General features: G+C 37.7%; 1 protein-coding gene across 28 annotated transcripts in view; it reads left to right on the top strand.

The window, feature by feature from the left end:
- Window positions 1–22,162, top strand: part of CLASP2 (cytoplasmic linker associated protein 2) — a 205,160-nt gene that overhangs the window by 9,611 nt on the left and 173,387 nt on the right. For all 28 annotated transcript variants that reach the window (XM_021071582.1, XM_021071594.1, XM_021071595.1 and 25 more), the window contains exons 2-6: window positions 2,067–2,145; window positions 12,163–12,266; window positions 14,288–14,379; window positions 15,564–15,639; window positions 17,902–17,999. In XM_021071582.1, the coding sequence (XP_020927241.1) occupies window positions 2,067–2,145; window positions 12,163–12,266; window positions 14,288–14,379; window positions 15,564–15,639; window positions 17,902–17,999 (449 nt within the window). The remainder of the gene's footprint in view (window positions 1–2,066; window positions 2,146–12,162; window positions 12,267–14,287; window positions 14,380–15,563; window positions 15,640–17,901; window positions 18,000–22,162) is intronic.

Genomic DNA, 22,162 nt, shown 5'->3' with positions numbered 1-22,162 from the left:
TTCAGTCCCTGACCCCATTCAGTGGGTTAAGGATCCGGTGTTGCTGTGCGCTGTGGTGTAGGTCGCAGACGCTGCTTGAATTTGACATTGCTGTGTCAGCTGCAGCTCTGATTCAATTCCTAGCCTGGGAACTTCCTTATGTTGCACATGCCACCCTTTAAAAAAAAAAAAAAAAGAAAGGAAAATCAGAATCCACATAAGGTTGACGTATTATGATTCATTAGTATATTAGTTTCCTATTGCTGCTGTAACTTGCTGTAGCAAGTTATCACACACTTAGCATCTTAAAACAACATACATTTATTTTCTTACAGTCCTGGAGGTCACAAGTCTGAAATAAGGTTTTAGCAGGATTGTGTTCCTTTTGCACACTTTGGAGAACTTTCCAGCTTCTAGAAATTGCTTACATTCTTAGCTTATGGCCTTTTCTTACATCTTCAAAGCCAGTAGTATAGCATCGTCAAATCAATATTTCTGATCAGTGCTTCTGTCATCACATCTTCTCGGATTCTGACAACTCTCCAACCTCTCTCTATTTTATAAGGACTCTTGGACCCAGGATTATTCTCTATCTTAAGATTCTTAACCACATTTTTGTTATTCTTTTTGTCATGTAGGTAATGTATTCACAGGCTCTGGGAATTAGGATGTGAACACCTTCGGGAAGCCATTTTTCTGCTTATCTCAGTTAACTTGTTTATTAACTCTCATAGTCTCAGTATCTCTTTTTAAAAATTATTGGATTTTGGGGTTCCCTGGTCGCTCAGTTGTTTAAGGATCCAGTATTGTCACTGCTGTGGTATAGGTTCAGTTCCTGGCTCTAAGACCTGTAACCTCTGAGAGACTTGCCCATAACTCCTGCCTAGTCCTGAGCCTGAGTGTCTAGTGCAGGTTTGTAGAGAAAGAGCCTTCAAGTGGGTTTGAACTCTCCTTCCGTCTGTAGCTAATAGAGATTCTGTGTTTTCATGCTAGCCTACGTCCAGCTATCAGCAGTGAATTGAACATAGCTGAATTCTTTTTACACTCTTGCATCACTGCTTCATTTTCCCTTCCTCTGCCATGTGTGACCTACTGCTTATCTCTCCTTGGGGGCATCTGTCTGTCCTTAAGATTTCAAGCTAGATGATTATTGTACAGCCTTAGTTTTCTGATGGATTCAAGAACAGTTACTGTTTTGTTGATTATTTGGCTTTTTCTTGTTTATAATGGGAGTGATTTTTTTTCCCCCAATTTCTTCATCCTAGGCAGAAGCTAGAATTCCTCTGTAATAAAAGGTGTTCTTTTTATTTTTTAAACTATTTCATTTAAGAAACATTTCAACATTACAAGAAAGTTGCAGGTATAGTCAGTGAAATCCTGTGTACCCTTCACCTAATTTGCCAGTTATTAACATTTGCCAGATATGCTCTATAACTATCTCCCTTCATTTGCACATTATTATTTGAGAATAGGATGCCCTAAGCTCATGACTGTTCACCCTGTCACCCTGAATATCTCAGTCTCCTTTTTTTTTTTTTTCCAGTTGTCTTTTTAGGGCCTCACCTGTGGCATATGAAATTTACCAGGCTATGGGCCTGTGCCACAGCAACACCAGATCCTAGCTGCATCCCCGAGTCCTGTGGTGTAGCTTGTAGCAACACCAGATCTTTAGCCCACTGAGTGAGGCCGGGATCAAACCCACATCTTCATAGATCCTAGTCAGGTTCTTAACCCACTGAGCCACAATGGGAATGCTCTCAATCTCATAATTTTTATTAAAACTTGGATATATACGAAGATCTTTATATGTCAGCAATTGTATACTGATATTAAAATACGAATTAGTAAGAGTTCCCACTGTGGTGCAGCTGGATTGGCATAATCTCTGCAATGCCAGGACGCATGTTTGATCCTTGGCACAGCACAGTGGTCTAAAGGATCCTGCATTGCCATAACTGCAGTGTAGTTTGCAACTGTGGTTGGGATTTGATCCCTAGCCCAGGAACTCCATATGCCATGGGGTGGCCAAAAGAAAAAAAAGTATGTATCAGTAATTTGTATTCGTTAAAATTTCTTTCTATCTGTAGGTGTCATTAATGGGATTGGAAATTTTAAGTGCCTTTGTGGACAGATTATCAACACGATTTAAGTCCTATGTAGCAATGGGTAAGTTAACTTTATTTATTTATAAATCATTATAGAGCTTGATCTACTTTTTTTCATAGTTTTTGTTAACACTATTAGTACTCTGTAAATGCAAAATCATAATTTTGTATAACCTAGAGATCTGCTACTTAACATTTTAGTTTGCCAAGACATAAAAGATTTTAAGGCTATTTAAATAAGTATGTTTCCTTTGATGGAGTTCCCTGGTGGCTCAGCTGGTTAAGGATCTGGTATTGTCACTGCTGTTGCTCAGGTCACTTCTGTGACACAAGTTTGATCCCTGACCTGGGAATGTGTGCATGCTATAGGCACAGCTAAAAAAAAGAAAAAAAAAAGGTTCCCTTTGAAACAAAAACAAACAAAACCAAAAAAACTTTCTGAGTGTACTGCTATAGATTTTTACTTCATATTTTCAAATTTTATACTGTGTATTTTACTTTTTTGTAACACTAATAATTTATAATTTAATTTGCCCCCTCACTTTTCGGGTTTACCTGTGGTGAAGGACCAGTTTTTTCATTGCTAGTCTGTTGCAGATCAATTTTTTTTTTAATTTTATTTATTTTTTTTTACAGGATAAAATACATACATTTAAACACAATTACATTTGCACAAATTATTATATCATGGATCTTAAGAAACAGATTAAGTGACTCCCTCTGGAGAAGTGGAATGGAAAATATGCTGAGACAAATAGGAAATTTATTCTATACTTTATCCCATTTTGTATGGCTTTCATCCTTACTATTTAGTATTATCTATTGCATTTCAATTTTTCTTCACTTGATCTTAGCCAAAAGGCCGAGAAGCGATTCAATTTTTCTTTAAAAATTAGTATTATATTAAAATTGTTATATTATGCAACTAAAATTTATAAAGAAAGCCTAATATACCATTAAATATTTTATATAGCATAATAAAAAGAATAACTTAACTGGTAAGAATAACAAAAATAATATACCCTCTGAAAATAAGTAAAATATAAAATGCATAAATTTGTTAAAAAACAGTGTAACTATATAAATATGTCCTCACAATTTGTTCCATCTCATTGATTCTTCAGTATAGGCATTACACCATTCTAGGTGATGTGATAAACAAGACATTATAGACGTTACATTGTACCATGGAGAGAAATGGTTATTAATACTACAGTTGTAGAACTGTATTATTTAATTGTACAGTTGCATTATTTAATTAAATTATCATAAATTCTTTGATGGAGAGGAAATCAGAATCAGATGTAAGAAGACTTCATCATTCCAAGAATGATGTCAAATGACCCCCTTCATGGTGGATTATGCACTTATTTACTATGAGATATATTTCTTCTCCAGAGATTCCTTGTTTGTGTATCAATTGTATATTTTTGGTTTGCAGTTATTCTGAAGTTTTGATATGAGTTTATATGTATATGAGATTGTTTTAAGTTGTTGTTCTCTTAATTACAAGTTCATCTCCAGTGTCCTGCATTTGCACCCACCTCTTCTCATGATTTCTGATTTTGGTGGTATAATTGTGCATGGATGATTTCGTATCTTTACTGTATATATATCTTTACTGGTGAGCCTTGTCATTTGTGGCATTTTTGTTTCCTATTGCTGTCTTTTCTGCCTAGAGAAGTTCCTTTAGTATTTGTTGTAAGGCTGGTTTAATGTTGCTGAATTCTCTCAGCTTTTGCTTATCTGTGAAGGTTTTGATTTCTCCTTCAAATCTGAATGAGAGCCCTGCTGGGTAGAGTAATCTTGGTTGGAGGTTTTTTCCTTTCATCATGTTAAGTAAGTATATCATGCCACTCCCTTCTGACCTGCAGAGTTTCTGCTGAAAAATCTGCCAATAACCTTATTGGGATTCCCTTGTATGTTATTTGTTTCTTTTCCCTAGCTGCTTTCAGTATTTTCTCTTTGTCTTTAATTTTGGTCAGTTTGATTAATGTGTGTCTCAGGTGTATTCCTCCTTGGGTTTATTTTATATGGTACTCATTGTGCTTCCTGGATTTGAGTGAGGAAGTTTTTGGCTATTATCTCTTTCCCACGTTGAGGAAGTTTTTGGCTATTATCTCTTGGAATATTTTTCCTGTCCCCTTCTCTCTCTCTTCTCCTTCTGGCACCCCTATAATATGGATGTTGGTGTGTTTCACGTTGTCCCAGAGTTCTCTGAGACTCTCTTCATTTGTTTTCAATCTTTTTTCTCTTTTCTGTTCTGCATCCGTAATTCCCACTCATCTGTCCTCCACCTCGCATATTTGTTCTGCTGCCTCCTATATTCTGCTGTTAGCTGCTTCTAGTGAATTTGTTATTTCAGTTATTGTATTTTGCATCTCTTCTTGTTTAAGTTTTGTATCTTGTATCTCTTTGGTCAGTGTTTCCTGTAAGTTTTCTATCTTTGCCTCCAGTTTATTTCCAATATGTTGTATCATCTTCAGCATCAACAGTCTAAAGTCTTTTTCCTGGAGGCTAAGAATCTCCTCATCGCTTAGGTGATTTTCTGGGGTTTTTCCTTTCTCCCTCATCTGAGTTATAGTTCTCTGTCTTTCCATTTTTGTAGGTTTTTGGTGTGGTGACCTTTTTACAGATAATAGAGTTGTAGCCTCTCTTACTTCTGGTGTCTGCCCCTCTTGTGGCTGAAGTCGGTATGGGGGGCTTACTGTAGGCTTCCTGATGGGAGGGGCTGATGCCTGCCCACTGGTAGGTGGAGCTGATTCTAATCCCTCTGGTGGGTGGGGCTTAGTCTCTGGATGGGATTAGAGGCAGCTGTGTGCCTGAGAGGTCTTTAGGTAGCCTGTTTACTGAGGGGTGGTGCTGTGATCCCACCTGGATTGCCATTTGCCCTGGGGCTTCTCAGCGCTGACTGACAGGTGGGGCCAGATTTCCCCAAAATGGCCACCTCCAGAGAAAGACAGCTGCTGAATATTCCTGAGAGCTTTGCCTTCAATGTCCCTCCCTCACAACAAGCTACATTCACCCCTGTTTTCCCAGGATGTCCTCCAAGAACTGCAGTCAGGTTTGACCTTGCTCTGCCCTGGGACTCAGTGCACGTGGAAGTCCGTGTGTGCCTTTTAAGAATGGGGTCTCCACTTCCCCCAGTCCTGTGGAGCTCCTGTGCACAAGCCCCACTGGCCTTCAATGCCAGATGCTCCAGGGGCTCTTTCTCCCAGTGCCAGATCCTTGCATGTGAGGGTTTGATGTGGGGCTCAGAACTCTCACTCCTGTAGGTGAGTCTCTTTGACCAGTTAGTTTTCAGTCTGTGGAGCTTCCCACCAGGAGGTATGGGGTTGTTTATATCATGAAATCGCCCCTCCTACCTCTTGATGTGGCCTCCTCTTTTTCTTCTGGAGTAGGGTATCTTTTTTAAGGTTTCCAGTCCATTCAGGTGGAGATTGCTCAGTCTCTAGTTGTGAATTTTGTTGTTTTTAGGAGAGAAGTTGAGCTCCATTCCTTCTATTCTGCCATCTTAATCCTGTCTCTCAATATTTTTTTATAAAGTACAGTAGAAATAAATTATAGCAAAATGAAATTGAAAAGAAAAACAAGGCTCAATTTTTAATTGTTAGATTCAACAAATGTAAAATAACTGGTCAGATTGTTTTCAAATCTTATTTTAGAAGAACTCACAATTTCTTTACCAGAAGTAGTTTGTAGACTACTTTGACAGCACTTAAAGTGAGATGCAGTCCAGAACGATATCCGATATCCTGGTGTAATGCTCTTTGTATAGTATTTTGGATTGCAAAGTTTACTTTGATTTATTTGCTAAACCTAAATGACCTTGGCGTGCCTTTTGGAGTGCTTCACTAATTGGATTTGGTCCTATTATATAGAAATACATTTAAGGGTGGAATTCCCAGTGTGGCTTAGCAGGTTATGAACTGACTAGTGTCCATGAGGATGTCAATCCTTGGCCTGCTTAGTGGATTAAGAATCTGCTTTGCCGGAAGCTGCAGTGAAGGTCTCGGATGCAGCAGCTTGCCGGATGCAGCAGCTTGCCGTCTGGGTTGCTGTGGCTTGGTGTAGCTGGCAGGCCTGGACCCAATTCAGCCCCTAGCCTGGGAACTTCTGTATGCTGTGAGTACAGCTCTAAAAATACCAAAAAAAGAAAATAAATATATTTAAGAGTCTCCTTAGATGTTTGTGATGTTCTTTCCAGGATTAAATTAATGCCTCATAATACAGCATCACAACTTATTTTCACATTCTTTGGTCAGCTTTTTCTTCATGTTCAGTATGCCACCAAATTCTACCAGTTTCTTTTTCTCATTGTTCAACTATCCTTTCAGCAGAAGCATCTTAGTGACTTTCCCTATCTTTATTATTTCTTTTTTAGTCAGTACCTGGTTCCATTTCAGTCTTTGTATGAATATCTTCTGGAAAGATAATTTTTACTGTGAGTCTCCTGCTTAAAATCCTATGATAGATGTTAAATACTGTATTCTGTAAAAATGTGTTACTTGATTATGTATTTTCGAATCAGTGTTTAGGAAGTTTTACACAAAAATCCATATTTGTGGCTTGACTTGAAAAATTGGCCAAGTGGCAGCCCTTATCTTACATTCCCACATGTGAATATTGGCAGAAGCTGTGTCGTAGCTTCCTTTATGTCTGGCCTATGAGCTTTCCAATTCATAAGTTCCTCTTCTCTTCATAACTGAAAATTTTGGTTATAATACACAGAGGGTGGAGTACTGCAGTTCTTAGGCCTGGTTCATTTTTGGCATTTCTGGTACCTCCCTGACATTTGTGTTTGTAACCCCTGCCCTGTAGTAGCTTTCTATTATTAGTTGTTAAAGAACAATATCATAGACTTGGGAGTAACTAGGTATTTGTGTCTCACGTTTTTTTTCAGACACAGGAGGGCCAGATGGGGCTTGGTGTACGTACTGACTTCTGTTGAGGCAGTGCAAGTATTAGGACCAGAACTCTAGTTTACTACCTCCTAGGACTGTCTTGCTTTCAAAACTTACTTCTTTTTTGCTGTCCTTAGTGTTGCAGTCATCTCAGCATGTATGACTCTTCTCCATGTCAGCAGCCTTATTAATTTGTGATCTTCATAACTTTGTGATACTCTCACTCTTGCTAATCAGAAACTTGCTTACCCTGCCTTGACTTGTTTATGCCTCTGCTGTGTTGTTACTTCTTTTTGAAATCTCTCTTCTCCAATGTCCTTCCTTTCTCTAAATGATTTACTTCAGATTTCAGTATCTGGGAGCTTTTCAGATTAATTTCACCTACTCTGAATTTTTCTTTACATCATGATTCTTATATCCTTAGATACTTTTTTTTTTTTTTGCTATTTCTTGGGCCACTCCCACAGCATATGGAGGTTCCCAGGCTAGGGGTCCAATCGGAGCTGTAGCCACCGGCCTACGCCAGAGCCACAGCAATGTGGGATCCAAGCCGCCTCTGCAACCTACATCACAGCTCACAGCAACGCCGGATCCTTAACCCACTGAGCAAGGCCAGGGACCGAACCCGCAACCTCATGGTTCCCAGTCGGATTCGTTAACCACTGCGCCACGACGGGAACTCCTATATCCTTAGATACTTAATAAATTATATTAAATTGGTTTGTTTTGGTTGGTGTATTTTGTATGTGTTTCCCATGTATCTACATATTCTCATATGTATAATTTTTTTTGGTCTTTTTAGGGCCACACCCACAGTATATGGAAGTTCCTAGGCTAAGGTTGAATCAGAGCTGCAGCTGCCAGCCTACACCACAGCCACAGCAACGTGGGATCAAAGCCATGTCTGCGACATACACCACAATTCATGTCAACACCAGATCCTTAATCCACTGAGCAAGGCCAGAGATTGAATCTGCAACCTCATGGATACTAGTCAGGTTCATTACTGTTGAGCCACAACGAGAACTCCCAAATTTTTTATCTTTTAATTTCCTACTCTTTCTGGTTATCCCTGTGTGTTTACTGTTAGTATTGTTTTCACTGGGGACCCTAAGTGTTCATTTTGAACTTATTACTTGAGAGTCACTGTGATATAATAGGAAAATTTCATCATAGTTTTGCTACCTTTTATTGAATGCCCACTTTTTACCCATTTACTGGGTTTTTCTACTTTACGAATATGAAAGCTAATTATTTCTGATTTGTATGATAGCTCTTTGCACAGGTAACTTATATCTGTGTGCTCTTAAAGAGATATAGTGCTCAACTAAGAGACCCTGGGTTAGCTTTCTTATTTTACTGTCTTAGACCTTAGCTAAACCATTTTAGGAGCCCTTTGGATAATGTAACTTTAGGTATATGTAACTTGAGGTAAGTGATACTATTTTCTTTCTTTCTTTTTTGTTTTTTGGATTTTTTTTTTTTTTTTTTTTTTTTTTGCTTTTTAGGGCCACATCTGCGGCATATGGAGGTTCCCAAGCTAGGGGTCAAATCAGAGCTACAGCTGCTGGCCTATGCCACAGCCACAACAATGCCAGATCTGAGCCATGTCTGTGGCCTACACCACAGCTCATGGCAACGCCGGATCCTTAACCCACTGAGCAAGGCCGGGGATCGAACCCTCAACCTCTTCGTTTCTGCTGTGCCATGAGGGGAACTCCTGAGTGATACTGTTTTCTTTTGCTATTCTTAGGTTAGTAACTGTCATTACAGATATTTTTTATTTTTTTAAATTATAAGTGAAGTTTTGGGAAAATTTAGATTCATGTTTATTTTTATATATTTATTTTTAAAAATTGTCCCATTTATTTCCCAAGCACCTGACCCACTCTTCCCCACTGTGAAATTTTTTTTTTTTTTTTTTTTTGGCTGTACTGTGGCACGTGGAAATTTCTGGGCTGGGGATCGAACCTGTGCTGCAGTTGCAGCCTGTGCCACAACTGTGGCAACACCAGATCCTTAATCCACTGAGCCACATAGGAACTTCTCATATTCAGTTTTAGACAAAATACCAAAAAGAGTATGGGCTCCATTAATGTAAATCTTCTATCTGTGTGTGTGTGTGTGTCTGTGTGTGTGTTTAGGGCTGCACCTGCAACATATGGAGGTTCCCAGGCTAGGGGTTGAATTGGAGCTTTAACCACCGGCCTACACCACAACCACAGCAATGCTGGATCTGAGCTGTGTCTGCAACCTACACCATAGCTCATGACAACACTGAATCCTTAACTGAGCAAGACCAGGGATCGAACCTGCATCCTCATGGATACTAGTCAGGTTTGTTAACCGCTGAGCCACGATGGGAACTCCTAATGTAATTCTTTAATATAAAATATTAAAATTTTTTTGGTGATGACTTGAACTGTGGAAGCATTAAATGTTCAAACCAAGAAAAGACAATTTACATGTAAATTGCAAATCACCAACCCTTATCTTATGATAACAGAATTCAGTACAATTCTGAACAGATAGTGTTAATCCAAAATGGTATTGTAGAAAGGGAATTAGAACAGTCAGGATACTGGTCATCAGCTTTATGTCTTGTAAAATGGTCTGCATGTTGTACAATGCCAAGAGAATAAAATATGCAGACAGCTGCACTTCAGACTTTTTCCATGTTTCACTCAAAATTCTAGTCTATGATAGTTATACTTATTTGCTTAACAAGTTCTTTTTGTGAATTTACAGAATGAAAAGCTCTGTTTTGGATTCCCGGTAGTCACCTGGGATTCCCAATGATTACCTGTTGCTTGTTCATCATGTTGAATGATAATTCTGTGGTATTATATACAGATTTTTAAGGAAGAGTGCTAACACTACTGAATGCTTATTATGGGCTTGGCACAGGAGCTTTTTACCAGTTTTATTTATTTGCTCACTAACGTGAGGTATAGACCTGGATCCCTCCTTATTTTACAGACAAGGAAACTTTGAAGTTTTAGCAGTTTACTACCGTGCGTAATTAGTAACTGGTAGAGCTAGAAATAAACCTTGTTCTATTTGACTCCAAGAGTGTATATGTTTGAAAGGGATTCTAGTGCAAAAAATTTATGAATTTTTTTGTTTATTAGCTGTAAATCTAGGTTTATGTATAGTATCAGGTTTTTTGTGTTTATAAATTTTAGGTTTTAAATTAAAACGAGAGCCTCTTTCGGCCAAAATTTTAATTTTATTTTTGGAGTTAAACTCCATCTCTCAAGAATGAAATGTCCTTTTTTCCCCATTATCATGTGGCGGTTAATACACACACATACACCCAAAACACCTCAGTTACCAATAAATGGAAGTACTTAAGACTGCAGCTTAACGTGAGATTACCTAAATCATGGTTTCACTGCTTGCTGTTTGTGTGATCTTGGGCAAGACATTTAATCTTTCTGGGCTGTCTCTATCCAGTAGGCATACTCTATTTCATAAGATTGTTATGAGGATTAAATGAGATAATTAAGTGCTTAGCACATAATAGTATCTAACATTTATTAAGTGTCTCTGCCTCTGCCTCTCAGAAGCTATCAGAACCAGAGTTCCACAGTAGCCAATCCTATAGGTATAGGTGAATTTCTCTAGTATTAACAATACGCTAAGCAAAATAGGAAATATTTCTATTGTTTCAATTGATAGATACTTCAGTTGCCTCTTGATTAGGCTTATGATTTTTATGGCAAGAACTTTGTTTTCTTACATAATCTTTTCCTTGATCAAGCTTAGATTTTTGAATAATCTTTCCATTTTGTATAGTTGGCTTCTCACTGTCGTCTTTCTTCTTTCCTTAAATGTTGTTGATCATTATTACATCAGTCTTGTTATATTGTAGACATTGTTACATTGTAGAATACATTTGCATCTTATTACATACACATTTAATTATATGTGTCTGTAAATAAAATAGAGAAAAATCCCTTTCTTGATCTCATTTTTTCCTCCTTCCCTTATTTAAAGTAGGCCTCAGCTTCTCCTGCCTCAGGGAAAGGAAGGTTGTAGCTGTAATATCAAAGGAAAAACAAAAGAATTTAATTTCTTCGCTTTTGAACTTGCAGGATGATGACAGCTATGTGGGGGTAGTAGGTGACACATTGAGTGCTTATCCAGTGTCCTTTGCTCTCTGAGCTGTTTACATGTATTTTAATTTTCATTTGTCTTCTGAGTGCTGCTGCTAACATTTATGCATTGAGGAAGTAAAGACAAAAAGATTAAATAGTGTGGTCACACATTTAGTAAAACCACATTAAGTAAATGGTGGAAATATAAGGGATTACAAAAAGATAATTTTGTTATGAGATATTTTTGCCCTATGAGCTGACCTTGGAACCCATGCCCTCCAAATTCTACCCACTGCCATCCCCTTTACCCTACCCCCCAATGGTTGTGATTTCTTTGTGGTGCCTTGTTTTAAGTACAGAAATCTGTTTCATGAAAACTCTAAGAATGGACTCTAGCCTGCCTTTCCTGCCTCCTTTCAAGGAGTAGTGCCAAAATCTTGGAAATAGTAGAGAAAGACCTCAATCACATGAACCTAGTCTTTTGTTTTTGTCAGTTGAGTAATATGTTGTACATATAAAAGAATAGACATCAAACAACTTGAAGAATAATTATAAAACCAACACCTGCCTATGTCCAGGTCAAAAAACTAGAACTTGTGTATTCTCTCTACATTTCCTGATGACGCCTCCCACCCTCTACCAGAGGTAACTACTGTCATAATCACTCCCTTGCTAGTCTGCAGAACTTAACCATCTATATGTATCTCTAAATAGAGTAATATTGTTTTAACTGTTTTTTGAACATATTATTGTTATCACTGGATGTTGGTTTTGTTTGTTTGTTCTGTTTTGTTTTTTGCCACACTGTCATATGGAAGTTCCCAGGCCAGGGATGGAACCCTGTACCTCTACAGGTAACACAGCAACACAGCAGTGACAACACCAGATCCTTAACCTGCTAAATCACAAGAGGAACTTCTCAGTGTTTTTTGACTCATGAATAAAGAATTTAAAACAATTTGCTTATTACCTCATAACTTTTCATTTATGGAAATAATTGGTGTTTGTAATTTTGTAAAATACGTTTTATGATGGAGATGAATTATATTTATTCTTTCCTCTTCTTTTCTCTAGTTATTGTAGCTTTAATAGACAGATTGGGAGATGCCAAAGACAAGGTTCGAGATAAAACTCAGGCTCTGATACTGAAGTTAATGGATCAAGTAGCACCACCTATGGTAGGCCTACATTTTAAAATTTGAATTTTGCTATTAATGATGATGTAACAGTAAAATAGATGGTAATCACAGCAAGTCAGTAAAACACCAGGGATGTGAAAGCTGAAATTTTAAACAGTGAATTGTTGCTGATGCTTTAAAGAAGTTGAAATTTAAGATAAAATGTCAATGTTTAACTTTTTGATTTTTTTTGCTTTGCTTTTTCTTATTTTCTATTCTTTAATGATTTTTCAAAAAGCTAACCATAGATTTAAGTGACTTGACAATGTACTTTTTATATTATTTGCTACGATTTTGTGGTTTTTGTTACCTGCAAATTATACAGTGTTCAGTGAGAAGGCTTGAGAACTACTGAATGTTATATGAATTTCTGCAACCCTTACAGAGACAGGAAGAAAATTTTTTATTTTAACAGGTGGTTGCTAATTATATAAGGCATATGTTATATGACAGTGATGTATGTTTTACGAACACAGGAGAAAAAATTGCCCTTACAGAGGTATTTTGAAAGAGGAGTAAAAATAAATTGACATGTAAACAGAGATTTAAAGAGTAGCTCATGTTAAATGGGGGGAAAAATCAGAATTTACAGTATATGCAATGATATTATGTGTTATTTAAAATACAGCTTAAAAATATTACATATGTTTTATAAAATATCCAAAGAATATTGAATTGTAAAAATAAACTGTTTCCCAGATATTTTATACTGTAGAGTACAGAGGGGTGTGTGTTTGTGTGTGTCCTGATTTTTATAATACAATGGGTATCATTTGACACTGACTTAGCAGCTCAAATTCTAATTTTTTTTTGCTTTTTAGGGCCACACCTGTGGCAAATGGAAGTTCCCAGGCTAGGGGTCGAATTGGAGCTGCAGCAGCTGGCCTACACCACAGCCACAGCAATGCCACATCTGAGCTGCGTCTGTGATCTACACCACAGCTCACAGCAACACCAAATCCTTAACCCACTGAGCGAGGCCAGGTACTGAACCAGCGTCCTCATGGATATTAGATATGTTTCCACTGAGCCATGACAGAAACTCCCTTGATGTGCTGTTGTTACAGTGAGTGCTATAAAGGGCATCCTTATACAAACGTCATTGGACATAAATATAACTCTGTAACAGATTACAAGGGACAGTGTGGCTGAGAAGGTTATTCACATTTAAGATTTTGGTGGTTTTCTTTTGGGGGGGGGTAAGCTTCAAAGTTACCTTCCAGAAAGTTTGGCAGAGAAAAATGTGTTATTAGTAGAACTGAATATAGATTCCATGAAGGGTTTTGGGGGTGTGTGTGTGTGTGTGTGTGTGTGTGCGTGCGTGCGTTTCTGTTTGTATGTACACATGAATTTAGTAAGTGGTAAGGGTGGTGTTTCTAAATGTGGAGAAGGATTGATTGGGACAATTGGCTATATATTTGGAAAAAGTAAAAGTGGAAGGCCTTTTTATACAAACCCATATAATTGTTTTAGATTGTTTGTATAGGTTTATCTCCACTTTTCCCCCCCAAAAAGAACAAAAAGATTATGGTGGAGTAACAATAGAATGATTTGCTCAAATATGTTTCTGTACTTATATCCAGTGTTAAAAGGAAAAATGCCTGAATTATAAAATGTTGAAAAAGCCTGTTCCATGTGACAGTCTTTACTAGTTGCTAGGCAACATTGGACCTTTCAAATGCTTACAGTACTACTGGGCTTATAATGGTAGCATTGTTATTGAAGGTTTGTAAAGGCTTAGAGTAAATTATGTGTCCTTGGAAATTTTAAGGTTTGTAGGTGTTGGACATGGTTTTTCTGAGAAAAATTGAAATCTAAGATGAAAGATATAAAAACTAAAAATGTGATTAGGATATTTAAAAATAGGTGAGAGCAGCATCAGTGTAAATTTGGCTTAGAAAAACTTGTAAAGAAGTGAATAGTTACCAATAAGGTCGGTAGTAAGATTGAGAATAGATAAAAGGTTGTAACATGAGTAATTTAATTTTTTTATTATACATGTTTACTTTTCTTTCAAATAGTACATTTGGGAACAGTTGGCTTCTGGTTTTAAGCACAAGAATTCTCAATCTCGAGAAGGCGTGTGTCTCTGTCTTATCGAAACATTAAATGTGTAAGTTTTATGATTACTGGAATATGTTTCTCGTTTTTCTAAAAAAATACGTTTCACAAAGCTCAAGGAAAGCTATGTAAATAAAATTTAAATAGTTATTAGTTAATCTCTGGCATGAGTTTTTTTTATTTTATTTTATGTCTTAATTTTTTGTGTGTTATCTTTATTGTTAATTTAAAATTATTAGTCGATGATAAGAAAAGCTTCTCTTTTCTCTTTAGCATGTTAATAGTTGCCACCCAAAATAGATGGTCATATAGCAAATATGCTGATGTAACGTAGGATCTGCTTCTGTCCTGGACCCAGTTTGGAATTTTTTTCAACTCAGTGGTATTGTAGCTATTGTAGTCATTTTCCCTCGCCCCCTTTTGCCAGTTAGCACTGGGCTTTCTAGAGCATGGCAGATGGTTACCAAAATCATAGACTGAACAGGAGCCCCCCAGGTAATCAGACAGTAGAGCTGCGATAGTGTGCAAAGGTCTGACAGCATAGATGCCACAGAGCTCAGAACTCTAGGGGAGAAATTGTGAACTAGGGCTTATGTTCTCTTTCTAGATGATTTTTTTCAAGTTCTCTGTAACAAGAAAGGTAATATATAGTAGCTTTCAACTTCTTCTATGCTGTTACTTCCTTTTCTCTAACTGTACCTTCACTTTATTTTCTTTTACTCCTCTATGGTCCTTTCTGCCATCTAGAACTTGTAAGTGCATTCAATTTGCACAGCTTTTACGGTTTTTGGCTCTCTTGTCATTTGCTTTCAACCCATGACCTCATCAAAATATTAATAAACATAAATAAAAATCTTTTAATTTTCTTATTTTATCGAAATACAAATTCATTTGAGACCTAGGGTCTAAAGAAAATTACTTTTAATGCAAAAGCTCAAATTTTCTTGAGTTATTGATAGGTTACTAGGTTTCAGAATGCCATTGGTTGAACATTTTGCTCTATTGGCTCATGTGTTGACAGTTTTCATATCAGTCATGATTATTCACGTTTGAGTATCTCACATTGTTTGGAATAGTTTTTGCTTGTGTCTCCTGTCCTTCATGTTTTAATGATGTGTGTCCATGCTCTCTACCATATTTGTCTTATTGAGACAGACAAGAAGAATGTATACAAATATTTTGTTTACTGTTTTATTAAAAGCAAATTCTCTCAATTTTTTTTCAAATTATATTTAGTTTTGGGGCTCAGCCACTAGTCCTCAGCAAGTTGGTACCACATTTGTGTATCCTCTTTGGAGATTACAACAGTCAGGTAAAACTTTATTTATATTCAAGCATTGACTAATTTTTTGGCCTCACCTTTTCTAGCACTCTTAATCCATTTTTAAAAAGACAGAGAGGGTGGAGGGGGGTGATAAAATCAATATTTCACTTTAGGAGTTCCCGTTGTGGTGCAGTGGAAATGAATCCAACTAGTATCCATGAGGATGAAGGTTCGATCCCTGGCATCACTCAGTGAGTTGGGGATTCGCTGTGGTGTAGGTCACAGATGAGGCTTGGATCCCATGTTGCTGTGGCATAGGCCAGCAGCTCCAGCTCCAATTCGACCCCTAGCCTGGGAACTTCCATATGCCATGGGTGCTGCCCTAAAAAAAGTAAAAAATTTCACTTCATTTTTTAAAAAAAATCCACCAAAATTAGTTTTTAAGAATATGTTATATTCACAAACGTTGCTTAAGTTTGTTAGTTGTTTGGTTAGGATTAGAAATAGATGTAAATTAAAGGGTAGTTCTTGAATTTGAAAGATTGGGTAACAAAGATCCTGGATTCCCTTCTATAGTCCTCCTATAAGGTCACATTGTCAGCTTCCTTTTCATTCCTGTGTAACAACAACTTTCATAACCCTGTTGTGGTATATGGCCTATTAGAAATTTCTTTATTTGACTTGAAAATCCTGGTATAGGCATCAATACCGGGATGTGTCTGGATCTTGTCCCTCCTGGTGGAGTTGAATCTTGGCTGTGACCCTTTTGGCACAGCTTAGGCATTTGGAATTACCCTGGATAAGGTTTCCCCTGCTTTTAGACCCCAGATCTGCTTCTAGAGGTTCTACTAGAGAGTTCTACTCTTTCTTTATCTGTCTTTTGACAGTGAGCTATTCAATGGAACTAAAAGCTGTCTTCCAAATTCCTCTGTTTAGGCCACATTTATTTTTTTCTTTTAATCATGGTAAAATATTCACAATACAGAGTTTACCATTTCACCTGTTTTTAAGTGTACTGTTCATTGGTAGTAAGTACGCATTGTTATATGCCCCCACTAACATCCATCTCCAGAACTTTTTCATCTACCCAAGTTAAGCAATAACACTTCATTCGCCACAATCCTTCAGCTCCTGACAGCCACATTTTACTTTTTCTCCCTATCAATTTGACTTACTCATAAAAATACAGTATTTGTTGTTTTGTGTTTGGCATATTTCACATAGCATAATGTCTTCAAGGTTCATCCATGTTGAACATGTGTCAGAATTTCTTTCTTTCTTTTCTTGTTTAAGGCTGAATAATACTACATTGTATGTATACCACATCTTGTTTATCCGTTCACCCTTAGATGGACATTTGTTCCCACCTTTTAGTTATTGTGTATAATGATGCCATGAACATTGGTGTGTATTATCTGTTTGAGTTCAGGCTACTTTTTTTTTTTTTGTCTTTTCTAGGGCCACTCCTGCGGCATATGGAGGTTCCCAGGCTAGAGGTCCAATCGGAGCTGTAGCCACCGGCCTACACCAGAGCCACAGCAACGCAGGATCCAAGCCACATCCGCAACCTACACCACAGCTCATGGCAACGCCGGATTGATGGCCCACTGAGCAAGGCCAGGGATCGAACCTACCACCTCATGGTTCTTAGTCAGATTCGTTAACCACTGCTCCACGACGGGAACTCCCAGGCTACATTTTTTTTTTTTTTTTTAAGGGCCGAACTTGTGGCATATGGAAGTTCCAGTCTGTGGGTTGAATCAGAGATGCAACTGCGGGCCTGTGCCACAGCCACAGAAATGCCAGATCTGAGCTGCAGCTGTGACCTGCGCTGCAACTTACAGCAGCACTGTATCCTTAATCCGCTGAGCAAGGCCAGGGATTGAATATGCTGTGTCCTTGTGGATACTAGTTGGGTTCTTAACCTGCTGAGCCACACTGGGAACTCCCCAGGTCACATTTTTGAAAGGCAGTTTTATCCAAGGGAAATATATAAACTGTGACAATGATTTGTAGTCATACAGTTGTTATTAGTTTTTTGTATAATCTTATTACAAATAGATTTTTTAAAAGCTGCTTTTATTTACATGTTTTTTAGATTTCTACAAAACTTTTACAAGATTTCTCTAGAGATTTCTTGGCAGGTCCTCTTGGTTTTTGTTAGTGACCTGCCATACTCTTCCAGGGGTTTAAAGGCATTAAAACAATTGGAACTTCTAGTTGGTCTGCAGATGTAATGTTATCTTGAGGTGAAGTATTTTATTGTATCCTGTGTAAGTTTTTATTTTTAAGTTTCAAATTATTTGGCAGGTTAGAGATGCTGCAACCTTGGCTATAGTGGAGATATATAGACATGTGGGAGATAAAGTGAGAATGGACCTTTATAAGAAAGGAATTCCTCCTGCTAGGTAAGTCCTGCTAACTTTATTTTTTTGCCACTCGTTTTAAAAGTTATAATTTCATGTGTTTGTTTAAAATAGGTTCAATATTCTGGAATGTTTTAGTATTCTAAAGATATTAAAGGATATTTAGTTTATTACTGTTTAAAAATTTTCTAATATCCTATAATTTTTGATACTGTTTCATTATATACTTATATATTATTTATGTATTATTTAATACATAATTAATTACCATCTTCAGTATCTTTTGAGTTACAGTCATTATTTAGAAGATACTTGATGAGCAAGGATTTAATGAAAATATTAATCCATTCATTAAGTAATTTTTTTTTTTTGCATAAAAAGCAAAGAAATAGACCCACAAAGGAAAAAATGATCAGTTACTACCCTTACAACCTAGTCAAATGAAAAGAAGACCAATAATACCTGAGTAGAGTAGCAATCAGTGATGATCCTGCTGATAAGCTTTTAGTGTATCAGAGCATTTTTTTTTTAAGGATGCTTTTTTTTTTTAGTACTTATTTAGTACTTTAATTTTTATTAAAGATATTATTGTAATTAAATTTTCTTTTTGTAATGTATTTTTAGTCTTCATTTTAAGGGGGTTTACCTAAAAATTTTTCTTCTAACTTTTTATTATGGAAGATTTCAAATATATACTAAAGTAGATGGGATACTATAATAAACCTTTGAGTACTGATTATGCAGCTTCGGTAATTAACTTGTGGCCAGTTTTGTATGTTACACCCTCACTTACTTACTCTTATCCCCCCTTTTTTTTTTTTTTTTTAATTTGCTTTTTAGGGCCACATTGTACCACATGGATGTTCCCAGGCTAGAGGTCAAATGGCCTAAGCCACAGCCACAGAAACACGGGATCCCAGCTGTGTCTGCAACCTATACCACAGCTCACGGCAATGCTGGATCCCTGACCACTGAGCAAGGCCAGGATTGAACCCGAATCCTCATCAGATTCATTTCTGCTGTGCCACAATGGGAACTCCTGTCCTATATTTTTAAACAAATCCAAATCATAGCATTTCATCTGTAATAATTCAATGTATCTTTTTTTTAATTTTTAAAATTGAAGTATACAGCAGAGTGATTCCATTATATATGTGTGTGTATATATATTCTTTTTCAGGCTCTTTTTCATTATAGCTTATTACAAGTTATTGAATATAGTTCCCTGTGCTATAAAGTAGATCTTTGTTGTTCAATATATTTCTAAAGGGGAAAAAAATTTTTTTTTTCAATCCCAACTGCAATACAATCATCACACCTTAAATTTTCTTGCAAATAATTCTGTAATATCAAATCCAGCTAGGGTTCAAACTTTCATAGATATGATAATGTTTTATAAATGTCATAAGTATGTATGGTTTTGGGGGCATGAAGGAGAAAAAAAATAGCTTTCTTGCTTTGCCAGGCAAAGGAGGCCACAGCAGACTGTCCTCTTTGGGAGAAAATAGAGGTAGTTTTATAGTTTGGGAGTGGGAAATAGGGCCACAGACAAAGATCAGGGTAGATGCAAGCTTGTATTCATCTTTAAGGCTGGGGTTTCAGGGCCCCGGGACTGGTTCTGGTGGTTCTGCTTTCTGGAATGAAGAATGCTTCATCAGGTAGTTAACATCTTTCATTTGTTGGGGGTTTTAGTTCTCAATATGTATAGATTTTCTATCATTTCCCCTTTCAATTAAGTCCTTCAATAGAAAGCATTGATAATCAAAATATCTGTCCCTTAATGTCGGGGTGATTTAGCTTCTTGCCCTGGGTATAGCTCATGTCCCTTGGTGCTAGCCCTCCTTTACATTTGCCTGGGTAATCCACATTGGGGGAAAACTGATCAGGTCAGTATGTATATATTTTTAGAAGTTTGTTTGGGAGTTCCCATTGTGGTGCAGTGGTTAACAAATCCGACTAGGAACCATGAGGTTGCGGGTTTGGTCCCTGCCCTTGCTCAGTGGGTTAAGGATATGGCGTTGCTGTGAGCTGTGGTGTAGGTCGCAGACGAGGCTCAGATCCCGAGTTGCTGTGGCCCTGGCGTAGGCAGGCGGCTACAGCTCCAATTAGACCCCTAGCCTGGGAAGCTCCATATGCCACTGGAAGCAGCCCTAAAAAAGCCGGGGGAAAAAAAAAAAAGTTTGTTTGAATCACTAGATAAAGTCTAACAATTAGTTGATATTTATTACAAGTCTTTTTGAATTTTTTTTTTTTTTTTGGTCTTTTTGTCTTTTCTAGTGCTGAACCCGCAGCATATGGAGGTTCCCAGGCTAGGGGTCTAATTGGAGCTGTAGCCTCCGGCCTACGCCAGAACCACAGCAACTCGGGATGCGAGCCGCATCTGCGACCTATAACACAGCTCACAACGCCAGATCCTTAACCCACTGAGCGAGGCCAGGGATCAAATCCGCAACCTCATGGTTCCTAGTCGGATTCGTTAACCACTGAGCCATGATGGGAACTCCTCTTTTTAAATTTTTATGTATCCCTAATACTTTTTTTTTAATTTGTTGAATAATCTGAGTAGTTTATCTTGAAAGGTTTCCCATATTCTGGCTATTACTAATTCTTTTCCTGTGGTGTGGCTTAATGTGTTCGTCTGTCTTTATATCCTATAAATCAGTAGTTGGATCTAGAGGCTTGATGAGATTTTCGGTAGGGGATTGCAGGAGGAGCAAGACTACTTCAGAGGTGGTGGTGCAGTCTGTTATCATAAGTCTCATCAGATCTGGCTGCTTCTCTTACCATGTAGATTATTTCCATGACGATTATTTGTAGGTAATAAGGTCATCTTAAAAACTGCATTTCATCGAGAGTTCCTGTCATTGCTCAGCAGTAACAAACCGGACCAGTATCCATGAGGACTCAGGTTCAGTACCTTGCCTTGCTTGGTGGGTTAAGGATCTATTGTTGCTGTGAGCTGTGGTGTAGGTCGCAGTCACGGCTCAGATCTGGCATTGCTGTGGCCGTGGCATAGACTGGCAGCTGCAGCTCCAGTTCATCCCCTAGCCTGGAAACTTCCATATGCTGTGGGCACAGCCCTAAAAGAAGAAAGAAAAAAAAAATCGTGCTTTATTTATTAATTCGCTTTCTACTTCTAGGGTTAACAAGGATTTTATTTGAGTAAATTATGCATCATATTATGTGCATGAAAGAAATGGTATTAACATAAGTATTTTGTGTGAGTGTGTATGTATATATGTATGTATATATTTATGTTACGTTATCTATACTTAAATGTATATTGAGATTGTTTTATTAAAGTTTAAAATTTTTTATCATTTTTAACATCAGTTACAGAATAGTGTGTGTGTGTGTGTGTATATATATGTATAAAAGGAAATGGAGTTCCTGTTGTGGTGCAGTGATAACAAACCTAACTAGTAACCATGTGGACGCTGGTTGGATCCCTGGATTCGTTTAGTGGGTTAAAGATCTGGTGTTGCTGTGAACTGTGGTGTGGGTCACAGATGAGGCTCCAGTCTGGCGTTGCTGTGGCATAAGCCAGCATCTGTAGCTCCGATTGAACCCCTGGCCTGGGAACTTCCATATGCTTCAGGTGTGGTTCCAAAAAGACAAAAAAAAAAAAAAAAAGAATAGTGCATAAATCACTAGTATGCAGCACTGTAGATTATCACAAAGTGAATACATACAACCATGTATCGACCATACAGGTGAAATAGTAGAACAGTATAACATTCCAGAAACCTCCCAAATCTACCTTCCTAAAGTATATGGAAGTTCCCAGGCTAGAGGTTGAATTGGAGCTGCAGCTGTCAGCTTACACAGGCGCAATGCAGGATCCAAGCCATGTTTGCAACCTACACCACAGCTCACAGCAACGCCAGATCCCTGACCTGACCTCCCTAAGCAAGGTCCGGGATTGAGCCCATGTCTTCATGGATACTAGTCAGATTCATTTCTCCTGAGTCCTGACGGGAACTCCCCTCCTCCTTCCTCCTTACCTCAGCATATGGAAGTTCCTGGGCCAGGGATTGAATCCTAGCCACAGCTGTGACCCATGCTGAAGCTGGGCAAGACTGGATCCTTTAGCACACTATGCTGGGCCAGGGATTGAACCTATGCCTCTGTAGTAACCCACACTGCTATAGTCAGATTCTAAATCCACTGTACCACAGCAGGATCTTTTCTTAATCCTTGCCTTT

Source organism: Sus scrofa, chromosome 13 (genome assembly GCF_000003025.6).
Source record: "Sus scrofa isolate TJ Tabasco breed Duroc chromosome 13, Sscrofa11.1, whole genome shotgun sequence".
Lineage (NCBI taxonomy): Eukaryota > Metazoa > Chordata > Mammalia > Artiodactyla > Suidae > Sus > Sus scrofa.
Note: the sequence above shows the minus strand (reverse complement) of the source record. Positions and strands in the feature narration are given on the sequence as shown.